This window comes from Microtus oregoni, unplaced genomic scaffold, assembly GCF_018167655.1.
Source record: "Microtus oregoni isolate MIOR12 unplaced genomic scaffold, Mior012 000007F_ref0000211, whole genome shotgun sequence".
NCBI lineage: Eukaryota > Metazoa > Chordata > Mammalia > Rodentia > Cricetidae > Microtus > Microtus oregoni.
This window is the reverse complement of record NW_024543066.1, coordinates 43,458,573-43,474,396: the sequence shown is the minus strand read 5'-3', so window position 1 is coordinate 43,474,396 and position 15,824 is coordinate 43,458,573. Positions and strand designations below refer to the sequence as shown.

The following is a 15,824-nucleotide window of genomic DNA, read 5'->3' as shown; positions in this document are numbered from 1 at the left end:
ACTGGCAGGGTGCTTCCTGCAGTATAGCAGCTTGATGACCTGACTCGGTGCAGATCCTGACTAGTATTCCACTCCAAGGCTAGTGGGAAAGAAAACCTGGCTTCTGTCTGAGTGACCTGTGCTCCGTCCCACCGGCTTTTGTCACCCTGTCCAATTTCGCTTATCCTCTTGGAGTAAGACATAACATTTTACATACTTTAAACATAAGTGTGTAAGGTATTTCTAGTATCTTAATCCTTGAGGTATAAAAATTTAAAAATAAAAGGCATGTTAGAATCTAAAAAGCATGACCTAAAACTAAGTTTCAGGTCAAGTATGATGGTGCACTGGAGAGACAGGCAGGTAATCTGTGAGGACAGCAAGAGTCAGGCCCAGGGCTGCATAGTGAGACAACCAAAGCTTTACATCTAAGAATGCTGGGCCGTGGTTTCTAGAGAAGACAGGCTGTACTGGAGGGTATTAGAGCAAAATGAGTGGGGAAATTAAATCTCGGCAGGATGTTTCCCTCCACTAGCAGCGTAGGACTGAGAACTGAATTTGGCCTAGATTCAGAAGCCTTCCTTCAGACTCCATGCTCAGTACGCACCGTCAGCATGCTGTTAAGTGGGGTCCCACTGGGAGCGTAGCCTCAAACTCCAAAATCCTGGGAAGTAGGAGACTGAAGTGTGAGGCTCCCTATGTTCTGAGGCCAGATTACAGAGTAAGATCCAGATCAGCATGGGAGCTGGCCTTTAAGAAAATATAGGGTTGGGACTGGAGAGATGGCTCAGTGGTTAAGAGTACTGGCTGCCCTTCCAGAGGTCCTGAGTTCAATTCCCAGCAACCACATGGTGGCTCACAACCATCTGTAATGAGGTCTGGTGCCCTCTTCTGGCCTGCAGGCATACACACAGACAGAATATTGTATACATAATAAATATTTAAAAAAAGGGGGGGGTCCATATTAGTCTCAAATTCCAGCAGTTTATCATGTGAGCTGTGACCTTATGCCAATCACATGCTTTCTCATGTAAAACATGGTGCCAACAGTAGACTGTGAGAGTTCAGTAATGTAAGCGTACAAAATATATGTGAGTTTTGGTGTGGAGTCAGAGGCATTAACACGGAAATCTGTGAGTTCGACACCAGCCAGGGCTGCAAAAAGGGAAAAGGAAGATGGGGGTGGGGATGCACACGTAGTGACTATCTCAGTCTTACAGCCAGAAGGTTCATATGCCTCCTGGAGTCCATTCAAAACCTCAGACCTAGCACAGCACTGGATTCCAAAGTCCAGGAAGGAGTCTTAAAAGCCCGCAGAAAAACACACAGGGCAAAGCGTGAGGGAAAAGGTCAGCTCTGTTAATGGAGCTTGTGCAGGCTTGCCACTTCCATTTCAAACTGTGCCCTAACGGAGCTCTCCTGACACCCCTATTATTTATTGAAGACCTACTTTATCACGCTCTGTGGTCAACCATAAGAACGGCAAATCCCTCAAAGCCTAACCGTTCTTCCCCTCCTTCTTCAAACCGTCACACTCAAAGGCAGGCAAGCAAGTGTCATCGAAGTAGCAAGAGCCCCTGTCGGCTGTCATGAATTTAATGGAACTCACAAGGAGGGGAGGTTCAACCGTTTCAAGCCCCTCATACCGCAAACATAAACAATGTGACGACATTAAGGAAACTGAACGGGATCTCTCTGAGCGTGGCCCGTGCTCAGTCCCACTGGATGTCCCGGTCCTCTTCAGGGAGAATACTCCAGTTCGGAGAGGCCACGTTTCGGGCCAGCCAGTTGAAATCGTCTATGTGGTTCCAGTTATTTCTGCCTCTATCTAAACCGGAGTCCTGGAAGTCCTTGTCGATCCCCTGGTAGCTCCAGGTGTACGGGGCGAACTGGATGCCGCTGCAGTCCTCCACGATGGCCCTGCTGGTTACCTGCAGGAAGATGCGCGTGTCTTTGGTGGTGTGTACGCGGAGCTGTTGGCAAGCTACGGCCAGTACGCAATCACAACAGTCCTCCAGGAACACCGAGGTGGACACCGGGCCGCAGAGGACCTTGCAGCCGCGGGCCTTTGCCAGCCGCAGGGTGTTGGGGTTGCCACGTAGTCTAACAGTGCAGTTGGTCAGGTCGCTCAAAAGGATGTCGCGCTGGTGCAGCTCGTCGGCGTTCTTCTCCAAATCTTGGGACTCCAGGTTGGAGAAGCCACAGGCCCAACTGAGGCCGGGAGCTCCCTCCTCCGTGGCCAAGGGCGGCGAAGGGGCCGCCGAAGCGCCGGGTGCGGCGTCTACCTGGGTGGCCCCAGCAGCAACCTTCTTCCGCGCCTTGAAGGCGAAGCGCTTCTTGGGCTGCAGCTCCTGGCGCCGCTCGGCGAGGGCCGTCTGCAGCTGCGCCAGCGCCGCCTGGCCCTGCCGCAGATCGTAGGGCGCCAGGAAGAGAACCGAGTCGTTCAGGAGCTTCCGCAGCCCCTGCAGTCGGTTGGCCGCCTCTTCCAGCCGCTCGGCCGACGCCTCGCCCCGCAGCAGCTCCTCGGCCGCCGCGCGCTCACAAGCGAAGGTGGCGGCGAAGAAGCCGCTCTTCTCCTCCTCCACCTCCTGGTCCTGCCGCTTCTGCTTGCGCCTCTCCACCTCCATCTGCCGCTCCTGCTCGCGCCTCTGAATTCGCTCCGGCACCAGGCTCAGGTCCCGCGGGGACCCAGCGGCCGCGTCGCCCAGAGCCGCGGGGCAGCCCACACCCTCCATCATGACTCCAGGCTTCCTCACCCGCCGCCTTTCTTCCCGGCGCCCTCCGCAAGGCCTCCCACCAAGGCGCCCCGTGATTGGTCGACCGCGGTGACGTCAGGTCCCGCCGTATCCTCTTCGCCTATTGGTTTCTCCGCGCTGGAGGGGCGGGGACGAGGGCGGGGCTGTTGACAGGAGGGGGTGGGGAGACAAAGGTCCTGGTGGATGGGTGGGGTGGGAGGCAAACGGGTGAAGCTTTTTTTTCTTCTTAAAGGGGCAGGACTTATATCCGGGATTGTGGGGTGAGTTGCAGCAGCGGTAGCTGCACATGTGGGTTTGTTTATAAGAACAAGGTTAGAAACTCGCAGGCCTCCCCCTCCCCCCAGCTCCTCCCTACTACCCCCTAACAGGCCAGAGATCTGCTCCAGGGTGGTGGGGAGGAATGTGTGCTTGTCGTGGTGGTGGGGACAGGTAGTGCGAGAAAGATGGAGGGGGGTGTTATTGCACCTCCCGGGCCGCGCCGGAGGAAGCTGCAGCTGGAACAGCTGGCCAGGGAGCCGCTTGCATGCCTCTGGTTTTTTCTTCTTTTTTTTTTCTTCTTCCCCTTTTCCCTTCCATCACCTCTTTGCTCAGCCGGTCCCTGCCGCCTCGGTAACCCTCATCCTTCCTGCCCTCCCCCAACCACTGCAGCTCCGCGCGGCCTGGGGGCGCCTGGGTCCCCGTGGGCAGTTTATTGGGGCGGGAAGCTGGCGCGAAGCCCCGCTATAAGAGAAACTGAGTTCCTCGCTGGAGCGGGTTCCGGGGTTCCTGGAGGAGACTAAAAACAGATTATTATTATTATTATTTATTTTTGGCCCACTCCTGCAGTCGGAGGGGGGCGGGGGAGGATGACATGCCACCCCCAACCCTTTCTCCCCAGTGCGGTGGCAGCCACTCCCTGCGCAGCCGCGGCCTATGGCCGCGCGGGGCTAAGACCCCAGGCCGGGCGCGACGCCTCTCTCTATAGGGCCGACCGTCTTTAGGAGGGCGATGGGGAAACGGTACATTATTTCTAGAGGTGGTGGGAGGGATTTGTCACCGGAAGTGAACGAGCCTAGCCTAAAGTCCGGACCAACCCGAGGTGCGAGTGGGCAGCCAAGACCGCGCAGTCCCTGGCAGAAGCCCAAGGCGGCCGCTGACAAGCACCCGGGTGGCGTCCTCGTAGGCTGTCTTCAGCCACGAGGCCTTCTGGACCCGGGCAGCCCATGCCGTCTTCGATTTCAGCCCCATCTCCATCCTGATTGCCAACCTCCATTTTTGTTCTTTTAGTTGGGATTTTTTTCTTAACTGCCAAAAAACCTCACTCGAAATTTAACCCATATACCTGCGTTTTCTGCAGAAAAAGATGGGAGGAAACGAGAACCATTCAATTAGTTGGAATTAAGAATTGAGTTCCAAATCTTCACGACCCACTCGCCTCCTTTCCTAACCATTAAAAACAAAACAAAACAATCCAAACCTCAAGCACAAATTCTTGATTGAAAAGAGTGCATTCCTCTACTGAGTCCAGACAGGTGTCACTGGGTGGCAAATTCCCTGCGAGGTGGAGGGCGGGAAGGGGAGTCGTGTTCGCGTGTTCATATCTGTGCACCTGATGTACCCATGCGCCCACAGAAAAGATAGGTCGATGGTCACTTAGGTTGGCCTTCTTTATGTTAGTTTTGCTTCCTGTTTTCTACTTTATTTTTTAAAGTAGTTTTATTTCACAAAAGTGTGAATTTGAGACTATTGAAATTTAGCTGATGGCTTTGTTCATATTTCCTAGAGGAATGTAATAGCTGTTTTCTTTCGTGATAGATGTGGGGGCGGGTATTTATATTTTATGTCTATGAGTGTTTTGTGTGCACCATGAGTGTGCCATGTTCATGGAGGCCAGAAGAGGGCATCCGATCCCTGGAACTGGAGTTACAGACAGTTAATGCGCTGCTTTGTAGGTAACCACTGATCCATCTCTCCAGCCCCGTTGAAAGATTTCACCTACCCAGATTAAAAGAAGACTGATTTTGCTACTGGAAACAGCAACAACCCAGACTTGCTTTGCTTAGGTCTCCCGTTCTAATTAAGAAAGCTGGTGGTGAAAGGTTCCTTGAGCTAGGAGTTGGGGCTGTCAGCTATGGTGAGTCTGTTAGTGGTTCGAAGTGTGGACTTTATGCAAATAGGAGTCAGTGTTCTCAGGGTCGTCTTTCTGCTGTCTACCTGACGGAAGGTGACAGAAATTGCCTGTGGTTTAGCTTAACGTTTAAGCAGAAAGGACAGAGATGGATGGTCCTGCAACTGACTCGGTATTTCGGGGACAGTTTGTAGAGACTAGTGTGAGGCCTGAAAGGGACCGACTTGGGGCTGCCTTGGAGCACTGGGGTGAGGTTTTCTATCCTCGGGCTGGAGTAGGTGGCCAAGGCAGTTGTCAAGCTATGTGTCTGATTTCTGAGTTAAAAGCCATAGGAAGGCTGCTAAATGCTGGCATTGCCAGACCATGTTGCTCCTCGTTCTAATGTGTGAGGGCGGTGGATTGAGAGTGCGTTCCTGACAGAATCCAGCTCCACAGAGGTAAGTGGCCACCCTATTGGAAGGAGGGGCGGTGTGCAGGAGGACAAAAAAAAAAATTCGGGGAGGCTGCCGAATCTTGCCCACGTCTTCCAAAGTGAATGGAGACTGTAGAAGCCCTGGCTGTCCTTGGAACTCGCTCTGTAGCCTAGGCTGGCCTCAAGCTCACAGAGATCCACCTGCCTCTGCTTCTTGAGTGCTGGGATTAAAGGCGTGCGCTACCACTACTTGGTGGACTTTAACTTTTCTTTATTTACGAGGGGGTGGAACACACACAGGTACACACCTCACCGCAGGTGTAGAGGTCAGAGGGCAGCTTTCAGGAATTGGTTCTTTCTACCTTCATGCAGGCTCAGGCTTTAGGTAAATATTTCACCAGTTCAGCAAGCTTGTCTGCCCAGCCTTAGCGTATACTTAACAGTGGTTTGGATATTTTATGGTTCTCAATGTTGGGTTTACTTTTTTGTTTTATAGATCTCTTTTCTTTCTTCTTATGTACACGATTGTTTGGCCTGTGTCTATGTGCACCAGGAGAGGGTGGCGTTACTGAGCCACTGTGTGGGTGCTGGGCATTGAACCCAGGTCCCTGTAAGAGCAGCGTGTACTATAACCACTGAGCCATCTCTCCAGTTCCTATTTGATCTTTTAATGCCTTAAAAAGTAAATCTTATACCAGGTTGGTGGTTCATGCTTGTAACCTCAGCATTCCGGAAGCAGAAGCAGTAGGATCAATAATTACTGCTAGCCTGGGCTACATAGCAAGATCCTGTGTTTAAAGAAGAAAAGGAAAATCTCATATTTGTAGTATATGCCTTGGGAAATAAGCAAACGGTGAAACACTGAATGAAAGGACTGAAAGGCCTGTGCCTGGACTGCACAGGAACGCGACCTCCTGCTGTGCAGTGGGGTTTGTCAGGGGTGCTGCGCAAAGGGCAGAAGCCAGATGCACCAAGGTGCACCTGAACCCTGCTTTCTAATGGTCTGTAGCCAGAGGGGACATTTGCCTGCTCATCTGTCAGCGAGCAAGCTGTGCGCGTGCATGGCTTGTGAAGTGTTCGCTGAAGAGATCTGTTCCTCTCTTATCGGAGGGGAGGCCAGTTTTCCCACCTCTAATGCTGACTTTTTTGGCACAGGGACAGTGAAGGACAGCTGTGAGAGTTTGTCCTGTTCTTAAAAGGCTCCATACTTATCGGGAGGCCTGGCAGCCGCTTCCTTCTGCTGCTTCTCCTAGCTCTTTCCTCCCCCTCAACACTATTACACTAAGAAACTTTTCCCATTGTGTCTTCGGAAGACACTGCTCTCTTGCCTTATCTAGTGCCTGCTTATCAGAACTGACTGTGCTAGAGTGGAGAAAGGGTTTGCCAAGCAAGCCCAATGACAACTGAGTTGATCTCAGAAACCCATGCAGTGGTAGGAGACACACGCCATAGATTTGTCCTGTTATCAGACTTGATGGCAGGTGCCTTTGCCCACCACCGTGTCACCAGCTCCCCCCGTTTTGGGGACTGTGTTTCAGACACACTAAGGAGCCCATGAGCTTCCAGGGCAGTTTTCCTGTCTCCACCTTCTGCCTAACCTTGCCAGTGCAAACTACCATGTCCGACTTTTTGTAGATTCAGGGATATACGCCAGTGCCTCTCTCCGCCAAGCCTCCTCGCTGAGCCCGACGCTCTGTGTGACCTGAAGTAATCTGCGACTGCTGCTCTCGCTTTGGCTTGCACGTCCCTGATCTGTCTGTCTCCTTCACAGACTTCCTCTCCTTCCTGTAGACATCTGCAGGGGAATACAGGATTCCACTCTATGTTCTGTACCTCTTCTTGTCTGTCTTGCCTTCCCATTTGGCAAGCTTACTTTTTCCAGGGACTTAAGCCCTTTTCAAGTACTAAGATTTGAATCAAGTCAGTGGCTCCTGCGCTCAAGCGGTCAGCATTGCCTGTCTAATCCCAATGCCACGTCTTCTTGTGCTACCACCACAGACAGGACATCAGAGTCATCCGCAGCACGTCCCTCTCTCACGGCTCCAACTGCAAACACTGCAAACACGGTGCATCTTATCTCGGGCCCCTGTCAGGTTCTGTCTCTCTCTACCTCTCTGTTCTGGCTCCCTCTCCCCTTCTGGTGCCTTAGCTCCCTCTGGTCTTCCCTGTGCTGCCCTAAGTGCCTGCGGTCGTCCATGCTAATGCAAGCTGATCGAGTCACTCTCCTTAGACCTCCCCTGGCTGATTGTTCACTGTGTCCAGCCTCCTTGTGTGGCCACAAGGCCTTTCATAAGCATGGGCAGTATGCCTCCCCAGCCTCATTTCCCACCATTGCCCCTAACCACACTGTCACCCTCCTTGGCCAGCTCTCCACATCTGTCTGTATACCTCTGAGTATCCTGTTGTACTTTTTAACTCATTGCTGGCTGTACTGGCCACCCTGCTAGGCATGCAGGCATAGGGGAACGCGGAGGCAGGTCTCCTGTCGAGCATGTGGCTAAGAGAAGACTGGAGTCAGTGCGGGGTGAAGGGCTAGCTGGGTGAGAGGAGGAACAGTTGTCTACTCCTCTGCCTCTTCGCTGGTGGCAAATATTTCATTCCAGTGCTGGGTGCTGGGAACATAGCAGTGGACAAGAGAGGTCAGGAAGTCTGGCTTCATGGCCAGAAGTGGACAGCGTTAGTGTTCCTAGCAACAGACAGCAAGTGCAGGGAACTCGTATCTGCGGGAAAGACGAGCCAGTCCATAGCAGGATTCTCAACCCTGCCATGTCACGTGGTGACTTAATGACATCATGATGCCAGGTATTTCCCTGGGGACATTAACCCTGGATCTTTTGGAGCGAGGCCTGAGTGTTGCTAGGGACGAAAGCCAGGGTCTTGTACATGGCAGACAGGTGTTCTACTGTGGAAATGCACAACCCATCCATCAGTGGTTTGGTTTTTTTTTTCTGAGACAAGCTCTCATGTAGCCCAGGTTGGCTTCAAACTTGCTGCTTAGCACACTGGCTGTGATCTCCTCATCCCAGGGCTCCAGGTGGTCCTTCACACCAGCAGTGCTGCAGCGCCTCTCAGGAGTCTACGTTCCCGGGCCCAATGTGAAGGTTGGAGTAAGGTTTGGGGGTGAGCAGAGTCCCACCACCCTGGGTTTTAGAAATCACAGGGGACACTTTGCACTTCACGCTCCTTCACCTGGAGGATTTCGGCTGAATAATAAAAGCTCCATTATCTCCCCCTTCACACCCTAACACAGGGTCAGGCTGGAAGCCCCAGGCAGCCCCTTTCAGGCCTGAGCCAGAGCAAATAGTTGTCAGTTCAGAGACTATTGCAGGAGCTGAGGGAATGGTGGGAGAGGGGACTAGACCCCACACAGTGATAATGGGAAGCTTCCACTGGGGGAGTTGAGTCTGTGAGGATCATGACGCTTGAAGCTGTGAATCAGGAGGCAGAGATTTTGAGAGAGCCAGCAGGTTCATGTTGGACATGCGTGCTCCTATGTCCCTCTACCGGGACAGCATGACTTACCTTCCCCACGTGACAAGACACTTGCCTCCTATGTGACCTGTCATGAACCTTGTTTCTGGAGAGACTGTGTTCCGCCTTCTTTGTCACTGGTGTTTGTCAGTAGGGAAGCCACTGTCTGCATGTAGTTATCATTTCCCCATGTATATATATATGTGGTACGCATGCTTGCGTGTATGCACATTTGTATTGGTGTGTTTGCATATGTGTTTGCATCTGTATTTGGAAGTTGGCATCAGGAGTCTTCTGGGATAGCTCTCCACTTTATTCTTTGAGGCAGGGTCTCTCAGAAAGGGCTGGCCTGGTTAATCAGCTTGCCCTAGGGATTCCTGACACCAGTTTTGAGATCTAGAATTACAGGTAGGCTGACATGCTCACTAAGCAGACCTGGGTTCAGTTTCCAGCACCCACATGGTGGTTCACAGCTGTAACTCCAACTCCTGGCATTCAAGGACACAGACACACATGTTGCAAAAACACATACATAGCAAACACACATGCACATACAATAAAATAAATCGTTCTTTTTGTTTGTTTGTTTTTTCGAGACAAGGTTTCTCTGTGTAGCCCTAGCTGTCCTGGAATGCATTTTAAGTTGAACTCACAGAGATCCTCCTGCCTCTGCCTCCTGAATGCTGGGATTAAAGGTGCGTGCCACCACAGCCCAACTGTGTTTCTTTGTATAGGTTATCATATGAAAAAAAGTTTGTCTAAGGCTTAATAGTCAGACACTTAGTTCAAGCCCCTGGCACCAAAAGAAAGAAGGGGAAAGGAAAGAAGGGAGGGATGCAACAGGCATGTGTTTCTCTTTCCTAGGAGTCTCCGGTGTGAGCATTGCACTGGTGTCTGTGTGTGAACATGGCTTGCTGTTTTCCCTCCCCTTTGTCATGAATTAATTTCCTCAGGTGACAAAGAACAACCATGAAACAAAGGCTGTAGTGAGGGTGGACATTTTGAGGGGAGGTGACGCCAAGGACAGCAGATGACTTGTGACAAAAGTCTGATTCCTTGGGAACTTGAGAGGATAGCCATGCCCTGCCATGTCCTTTTGTGTGTGCATGTGTGTGCAGGCCAGAGCTCAGTATCAGGTGAATTCCTCAGTACTGTCTGCCTTGTTTTTATTTATTTCCCCCCAGGCTTTATTTTTCTGTTTTAATGATGTGTAATTGTGCCTCTGCTTGTGGGTGCAGGAGCACACAGATGAGATCAGATACCCTGGAGGAGCCTAAGTTCCAGGGAGTTGACATAGGGCTGGGAACTGAACTCAGGTCTTCTGCAAGAGCCATCTCTTCAGCCCTTTTCCTCCCTTTCCCCATCCTCCCTCCCTCTCTTCTTTCCTTCCTTTCAGTATTTACTGTGGTGGGGGGCATCCACGCAGAGGTCAGAGGGCAACTTTCAGGTTGAGGTGGGGTCTCTTGTTTCTGTTGCTGAGCACTGCAGGCTAGCTGACCAGGGGCTGTACTTGGTATTTCTCCTGCCTCTGCCTCTAGCCTTTTCTGTAGGAATTCTAGGGTTAGAGGTGGTTTGCCTCCACACTGAGCTTTTTTTTTTTTTTTTTTTATCTTTATTTTATGTGCATTGGTGTGAAGGTGTCAAATCTCGTGGAACTGCATCTTCAGACAGTTGTGAGCTGCCATGTGGGTGCTGGGAATCGAACCCAGGCCCTCTGGAAGAGCAGTCAGTGCTTTTAACCACTGAGCCATCATCTCTCCAGCCCCCACACTGGGCCTTTTACATGATTCTGGAGATCAAACTCGGTCCCACCTGCTTGACTAACTTTTGCTTACTGAGCCATCTCCCAGGCCCTACCGTATTCTTAGAGACAATCTCACTAGGATCAGAGGCTGAATAACTCGGCTTCCAGAGAGCCCGAGGGCCCTTCAGCCCCAGCAGTGCAGCAATGGTGCGCATGCGCGTCCATACTTGGCTTTTTATGTGAGTGCTGGGAGTCAAACCAAGATCCTCACGCTTGTGTCTCGAGCCCTTTACTGTCTGAGCTATGTCCCACCCACCCCGTTTCTGTTACAGTTCGTTTGTGTTTGAGACAGGTTCTCTCTGTGTGACTCTGGTTGTCCTCCATCTTGTTAGCCTCTGACTTGGCTCCCCACCCACTAGGATCAAGGTGAGCCTGTCATAGTATATTCTTTGCTGCTCTTTTAGAACATGAGGAGTTAGCATTGATTTGAGGCAGTGTTAGTTTATTGCACAGGCTATGCAAGGTATAGTGTATACAGATCTTCTTCTGCAGGGCTGGAGAGATGGCTCAGCAGTTAAGAGCAGTGACTGCTCTTCCAGAGGACCCAGGTTCGACTCCCAGCACCCACATGGCAGCTCACAACTGCCTGTAAACTCGTTCCAAGCGATCTGACCCCATCACACAGGCATACATGTAGGCAATGCATCAATATATGTAAAATTAAAATAAATTGAAAAAAATCTTTGCTTAACAAGAGGCAGAAACAGGGCTGGTGAGATGACTCAGTGGGTAAGGGAGCTTTTGCTGTCAAGCTTGATGACATAGTTCAGTTCCTAGAGCCCCATGGTAAGAGGTGAAAGCTAGAACCCATTCCCAGAAGTTACAGCATCTGCAGGCGCACACACACGCACACACACGCGCACACCGTGAGTAAGCGTGTAAGCGAGAAAGAGGCAAGACCAAATATCGTAAGGGATGGACGCTTGTTTTCTGCTTATAATGCCAGTACTTCTGTGTTGGTCAGGGCTCGCTAGAGTAACCAAACCTATAGAATAAGTGTGTGTGTGTGTGTGTAACAGTATTTGCTAGAACAGCTTACAGGCTGGAGTCCAGCCAATCCATCAACGGCACCCTATGAATAGAAGGCCCGGGAATCCAGTAGTTGTTCAGTGCACCAGGCCAGGTGTCCCAGCTGTCTTCAGTATGTTCCAGAATCTTGAAGAAGTAGGCTCTAATGCCAGGGATGGACGTGCTAGGAAGACAGGCGAGAACAAGCGGGCAGAGAGTAGAGCTTCCTTCTTCCCTGTCCTTATGTAGGCTTCCAGCAGAAGGTGTGGTCCAAGTTAAAGGAGGATCTTCCCCCTCAGGAGATCTGGGTTAAAGTGAGTCTTCCTGCTTCAAATGATTGAATTAAGAAAAAATCCTTCCCAGGTGTGCCCATCCATTTATTTGGGTTTTAGTTGGTTCCAGATGTGGTCAAGTTGACAACCAAGAACAGCCAGCGTCTTCTTTAAATCATTTCTCTTTATTTTAAAATTTGTATTACGTTGTTTTATTTGTTCGTGTCTGTTGGAGTGGGAGGGCTTATGTGCTGTGCAAACATGAAGAACTGAGTTCGAGTTATAGAAAAGAAGAGGGGGTGGGGCTTGTCATGGTAGTCCACACTTAAAATCCCAGCGCTGGGAAGGCAGGGGTAGTGGATGCCTAGACCTTGCTGACTGGCCAGCCTAGCCTACCTGGTGAGTCCTGGTCTGTGGGAAATCACATCTCAAACGACAAGGTGGGTGGGGGTCCCTGAAAAACAACACCTGTGGCTGTCCTCTGAATACTTCCAGACACAATCTGATGGTGTGTATCTACGCACACACCTGTTCTCGTGTACACACACAAACGCACCATGGTGGATGGCGCCTGAGGAGGAGTGACACTTGGCATTGCCTTTTCCTCTCCACCCCACAAACTAGTCAGGTTCACGCTTGGAACTCCAGTGTTTTAGAGGCTGAGGCAGGGGAATTAAGAGTTTGAGACCAGCCTGAGTTACAGAGTGAAACTCTGTTTGTTGTTCTTTGTTTATTTTATGTATTTATTTATTTATTTTTGGTTTTTCGAGACAGGGTTTCTCTGTAGCTTTGGAGCCTGTCATGGAACTCCCTTTGTAGACCAGGCTGGCCTCGAACTCACAGAGATCCGCCTGCCTCTGCCTCCCGAGTGCTAGGATTACAGGCGTGCGCCACCACCGCCCGGCACCTTTGTTTATTTTTTTTAAAGATTTATTTTATTATGTATACGGTGTTCTGTCTGCATGTGTGCCTGCAGACCAGAGGAGGGCACCAGATCTCATTACAGATGGTTGTGAGTCACTATGTGGTTGCTGGGAATTGAACTCAAGACCTGGAAGAACAGCCAGTGCTCTTAACCACTGGGCAATCTCTCCAGTATTTTTTTTTTTAAACAGTTATACAAGGAGGGAGAAAAACAGTTACGAAGAGGAAAAGAAGAGAACTGTGTTAGTTGGGATATAAGACATGCCTCAATTAAAAACATTATTTATTTTCTGTGTGTGTACAGGTAGCCATGCCACAGCAGTTATGTGGAAGTCTGAGGACTGCTTGTCTGTCGTACTCCTTCCCTGTGGGTTCCGGGGATCAAATTCAGGACTACAGGCCTGCTGGCAAGCAACTCTGCCGCTGAGCCATCTTGTCGACCCTATGCCTCAGTTTTTTGGGGGAGGGGTGAAACAGGAACATTGAAATAATTCAGGCATTGCTCCTGTAGGCTGCCACCATGAGCCTGCTTGCGTTCTCAGCTCCACACACACAGGCCAAAGAAGGCATCTCGCCTGAACATCCTAAGACAAGAGAGCACTTTGATGTCCCTTTTGTCAGGGACATGTTAAGTATCTGCTACCTCCAGCACCAGCCAGGTGCCTTGGCACAACATAGACTCAATAAATGGCCACTTAGCGTACCCATGCAAGATGCCGTGTCTGTCCCTGGGGAGATGGGGAGGTATAAAAATAGACCAAGTCTGGTCTCTCAGAGGCTCGCAGTCCGGGGATAAACATGACTAATTATGAGTCACGCGAGGCAGTGTGTGTTATCAAAGAAGAGGAAGTTGTTTGGACACGCAAAGGAAAGAGGAGTGAGGGGAGGGCAGGCAGGGGAGGTGCAGGAGGAAATGAGTGTCACAAAAGAAGAGGGGCTGGAACAGCGCTGGCACCAAGAATCCTGCAGGCTTCCTGGGGGCTCTGGAGAGCTGACAGGGTTTTCAGCAGGAGCTCCTGGCATCTGTGTTCAGGAAGGGGAAGAGAAGGGTCGGAGCTGGGTAGTGCCTGGGAAAGACTGCCGCCCTGGATCCCTGGATAGACGACCCCGCCAAACAGAGGGCAGTGGAAATGAAATGGAGGCCACTTAAGAATGATTGGTGCTCCAGATTCACAGGCCAATCTGTGAATTTATAGTAGACACAAACTTCCCCAACCTCTGTTGGGGAAAAATAAATAAATTTTTAAATATTTATTTATTATGTATACAATATTTTATCTATGTGTATGCCTGCAGGCCAGAAGAGGGCACCAGACCTTATTACAGATGGTTGTGAGCCACCATGTGGTTGTTGGGAATTCAACTCAGGACCTTTGGAAGAGCAGGCAATGCTCTTAAGCACTGAGCCATCTCTCCAGCCCTCAAAACACAAGTTTTAAAACTGAACTGCATAACCAAAGGATTGCTCGGTGGGCAAAGCAGTGAGGTGACAGAAATGGGATGATCCAAGAGGCATTTTACTCAGTCCCCGGGCGCTTCTGCACAGTTCCACAAATGAAGCTGCTCCCCAGTGAGCTGTCACTCCCCTGCAGAGATGCGCAGCTGCTTTGACTTGCACTGGAGAGGCCAGCGTGCTTGAGTGAGAAAAGGTCAAATTCGTTGTGTGTGATCATGCAAGTTTGTAATCCCAGCACCTGGAAGGTGGAGGCGGAAAGATTCCCACAAGTTCAAGCCCAACCTGGGCTATATCTTGAGACTCTAGCTTCATCTAAAAATAAATAATTTTAAAAAGAAAGGGAGAGAATGAGGGGTGGCTCGGTGAGTAAGAGCACTAGCTGCTCTTGCAGAGGACCCAGGTTGGATTCCCTGTACCTACATGATGGCTCACAATTGTGTAACTTCTGTTCCAGGGGATGTGACACCCTCTTCTGGCCTCCTCCAATACCAAACATAAACAATAGTACACATACATACGTGCAGGACAAACGCTTGTAAGATAAAAATAAGTCTTAAAAAGAGAGAGGGAACTTAGAGGCGTGAGAATAAGGCTCAGTCCCCAACCCACAGCTAGAAAGGTGGGCAGGCCCAGAGAGCCTGGTGTGCCATTGTGGAGTGCCACTGGGCACAGTATTTTTCTGTCCCCTTCTACACTCAGGATCTGCCTCTTCTCTGCTCTAAGATGGTGGCCTTGTCCCCTACTCTGTGTGCTCTTGTGTTCACGTGGTGACCAGAGGTCAGCATAGGTGTCATCCTCATTTGCTCTTGACCTTTTTGAAGGACAAATTCCACAGATATTTACTTATGTGTGTGCATACATGCCAAATGGCACATGCGTGGAGGGAACTCGGGAAAATGTACCGGAGTCAGTTTTCTCACGTGTGGGTCCTGGGGATTGAACTCAGGTCCCTAGGCTTGGGACAAGCATCTTTTACTGGGTGAGCTATCTTGCCCAACCCAGTTTATTTATATCTTATTTTATGTGTTGGGGGGCATGTGGAGGTCAGAGAGCAACTTTGGTATATTGTCTCCTGCCACCTTTACTTGGGCTCAAGGGGCCAGACTCAAGCTGCAGGTGTGTGTAGTGGGCGTCTTTACCTATGGAGCCGCCTTGCTGGCCTTCTTCACTTTATTTTTTTATTTTAAGTATGTATAATGTGTTGGGGGATGATTCACGTGTGCGCGGGTGTGTGCAGGTGCCCAGGGAGATGGAGGCAGTGGATGTTTTGAAGCTGTTGTTACAGATGTGAGCCACTCAGTGTGCTCGGTGGGGACAGAGCTCAGGTCCTCCGCAAGAGCATCACACTGTCTGTGTATTTATTGGTCTCGCTATGGTGCTCTGGATAGCCCCAGAACTCCCTGTGTAGATCAGACTGGGCTTGAACTCACAAAAATCTGCCTGCCTTTTCATCCTAAGAGTTGGGATTAAAGGCGTACACAACCACACCTCCTACACACAAGAGCAACAGGCTGTTAAATGCTAAGCCATCTCTCCAGTCTGAACTTTATTTTTGAGACAAGATCCCACATTGAACCTGGAACTCATTGATTTGGCTAGCCTAGCTGGCTAGGTATCTTTCTGTCTCTACCTCCC

The 15,824-nt window shown here is 50.5% G+C and overlaps 2 protein-coding genes across 3 annotated transcripts in view; one reads left to right on the top strand and one right to left on the bottom strand.

Annotated features, from left to right (window-relative positions):
* Positions 1-1,559: 1,559 nt before the first annotated feature.
* Tbcc (tubulin folding cofactor C) lies at positions 1,560-2,768 on the bottom strand. Its single transcript, XM_041655993.1, has one exon. The coding sequence runs from the start codon at positions 2,715-2,717 to the stop codon at positions 1,692-1,694; it is 1,026 nt and encodes a 341-aa protein (XP_041511927.1). The 5' UTR covers positions 2,718-2,768; the 3' UTR covers positions 1,560-1,691.
* A 201-nt stretch (positions 2,769-2,969) lies between these two features.
* The window catches only part of Bicral (BRD4 interacting chromatin remodeling complex associated protein like), a 99,274-nt gene continuing 86,419 nt past the window's right edge, over positions 2,970-15,824 (top strand). Inside the window, exon 1 of one of the 2 annotated variants that reach the window (XM_041655290.1) lies at positions 2,970-2,995. The gene's annotated coding sequence lies outside the window, so the exon portion shown is untranslated. The remainder of the gene's footprint in view (positions 2,996-15,824) is intronic. The other variant, XM_041655289.1, reaches the window with a different exon arrangement.

Coding starts and splice junctions, on each gene's coding strand:
- Tbcc (XM_041655993.1), bottom strand. CDS start 2,717: ATGATGGAGGGTGTGGGCTGCCCCGCGGCTCTGGGCGACGCGGCCGCT.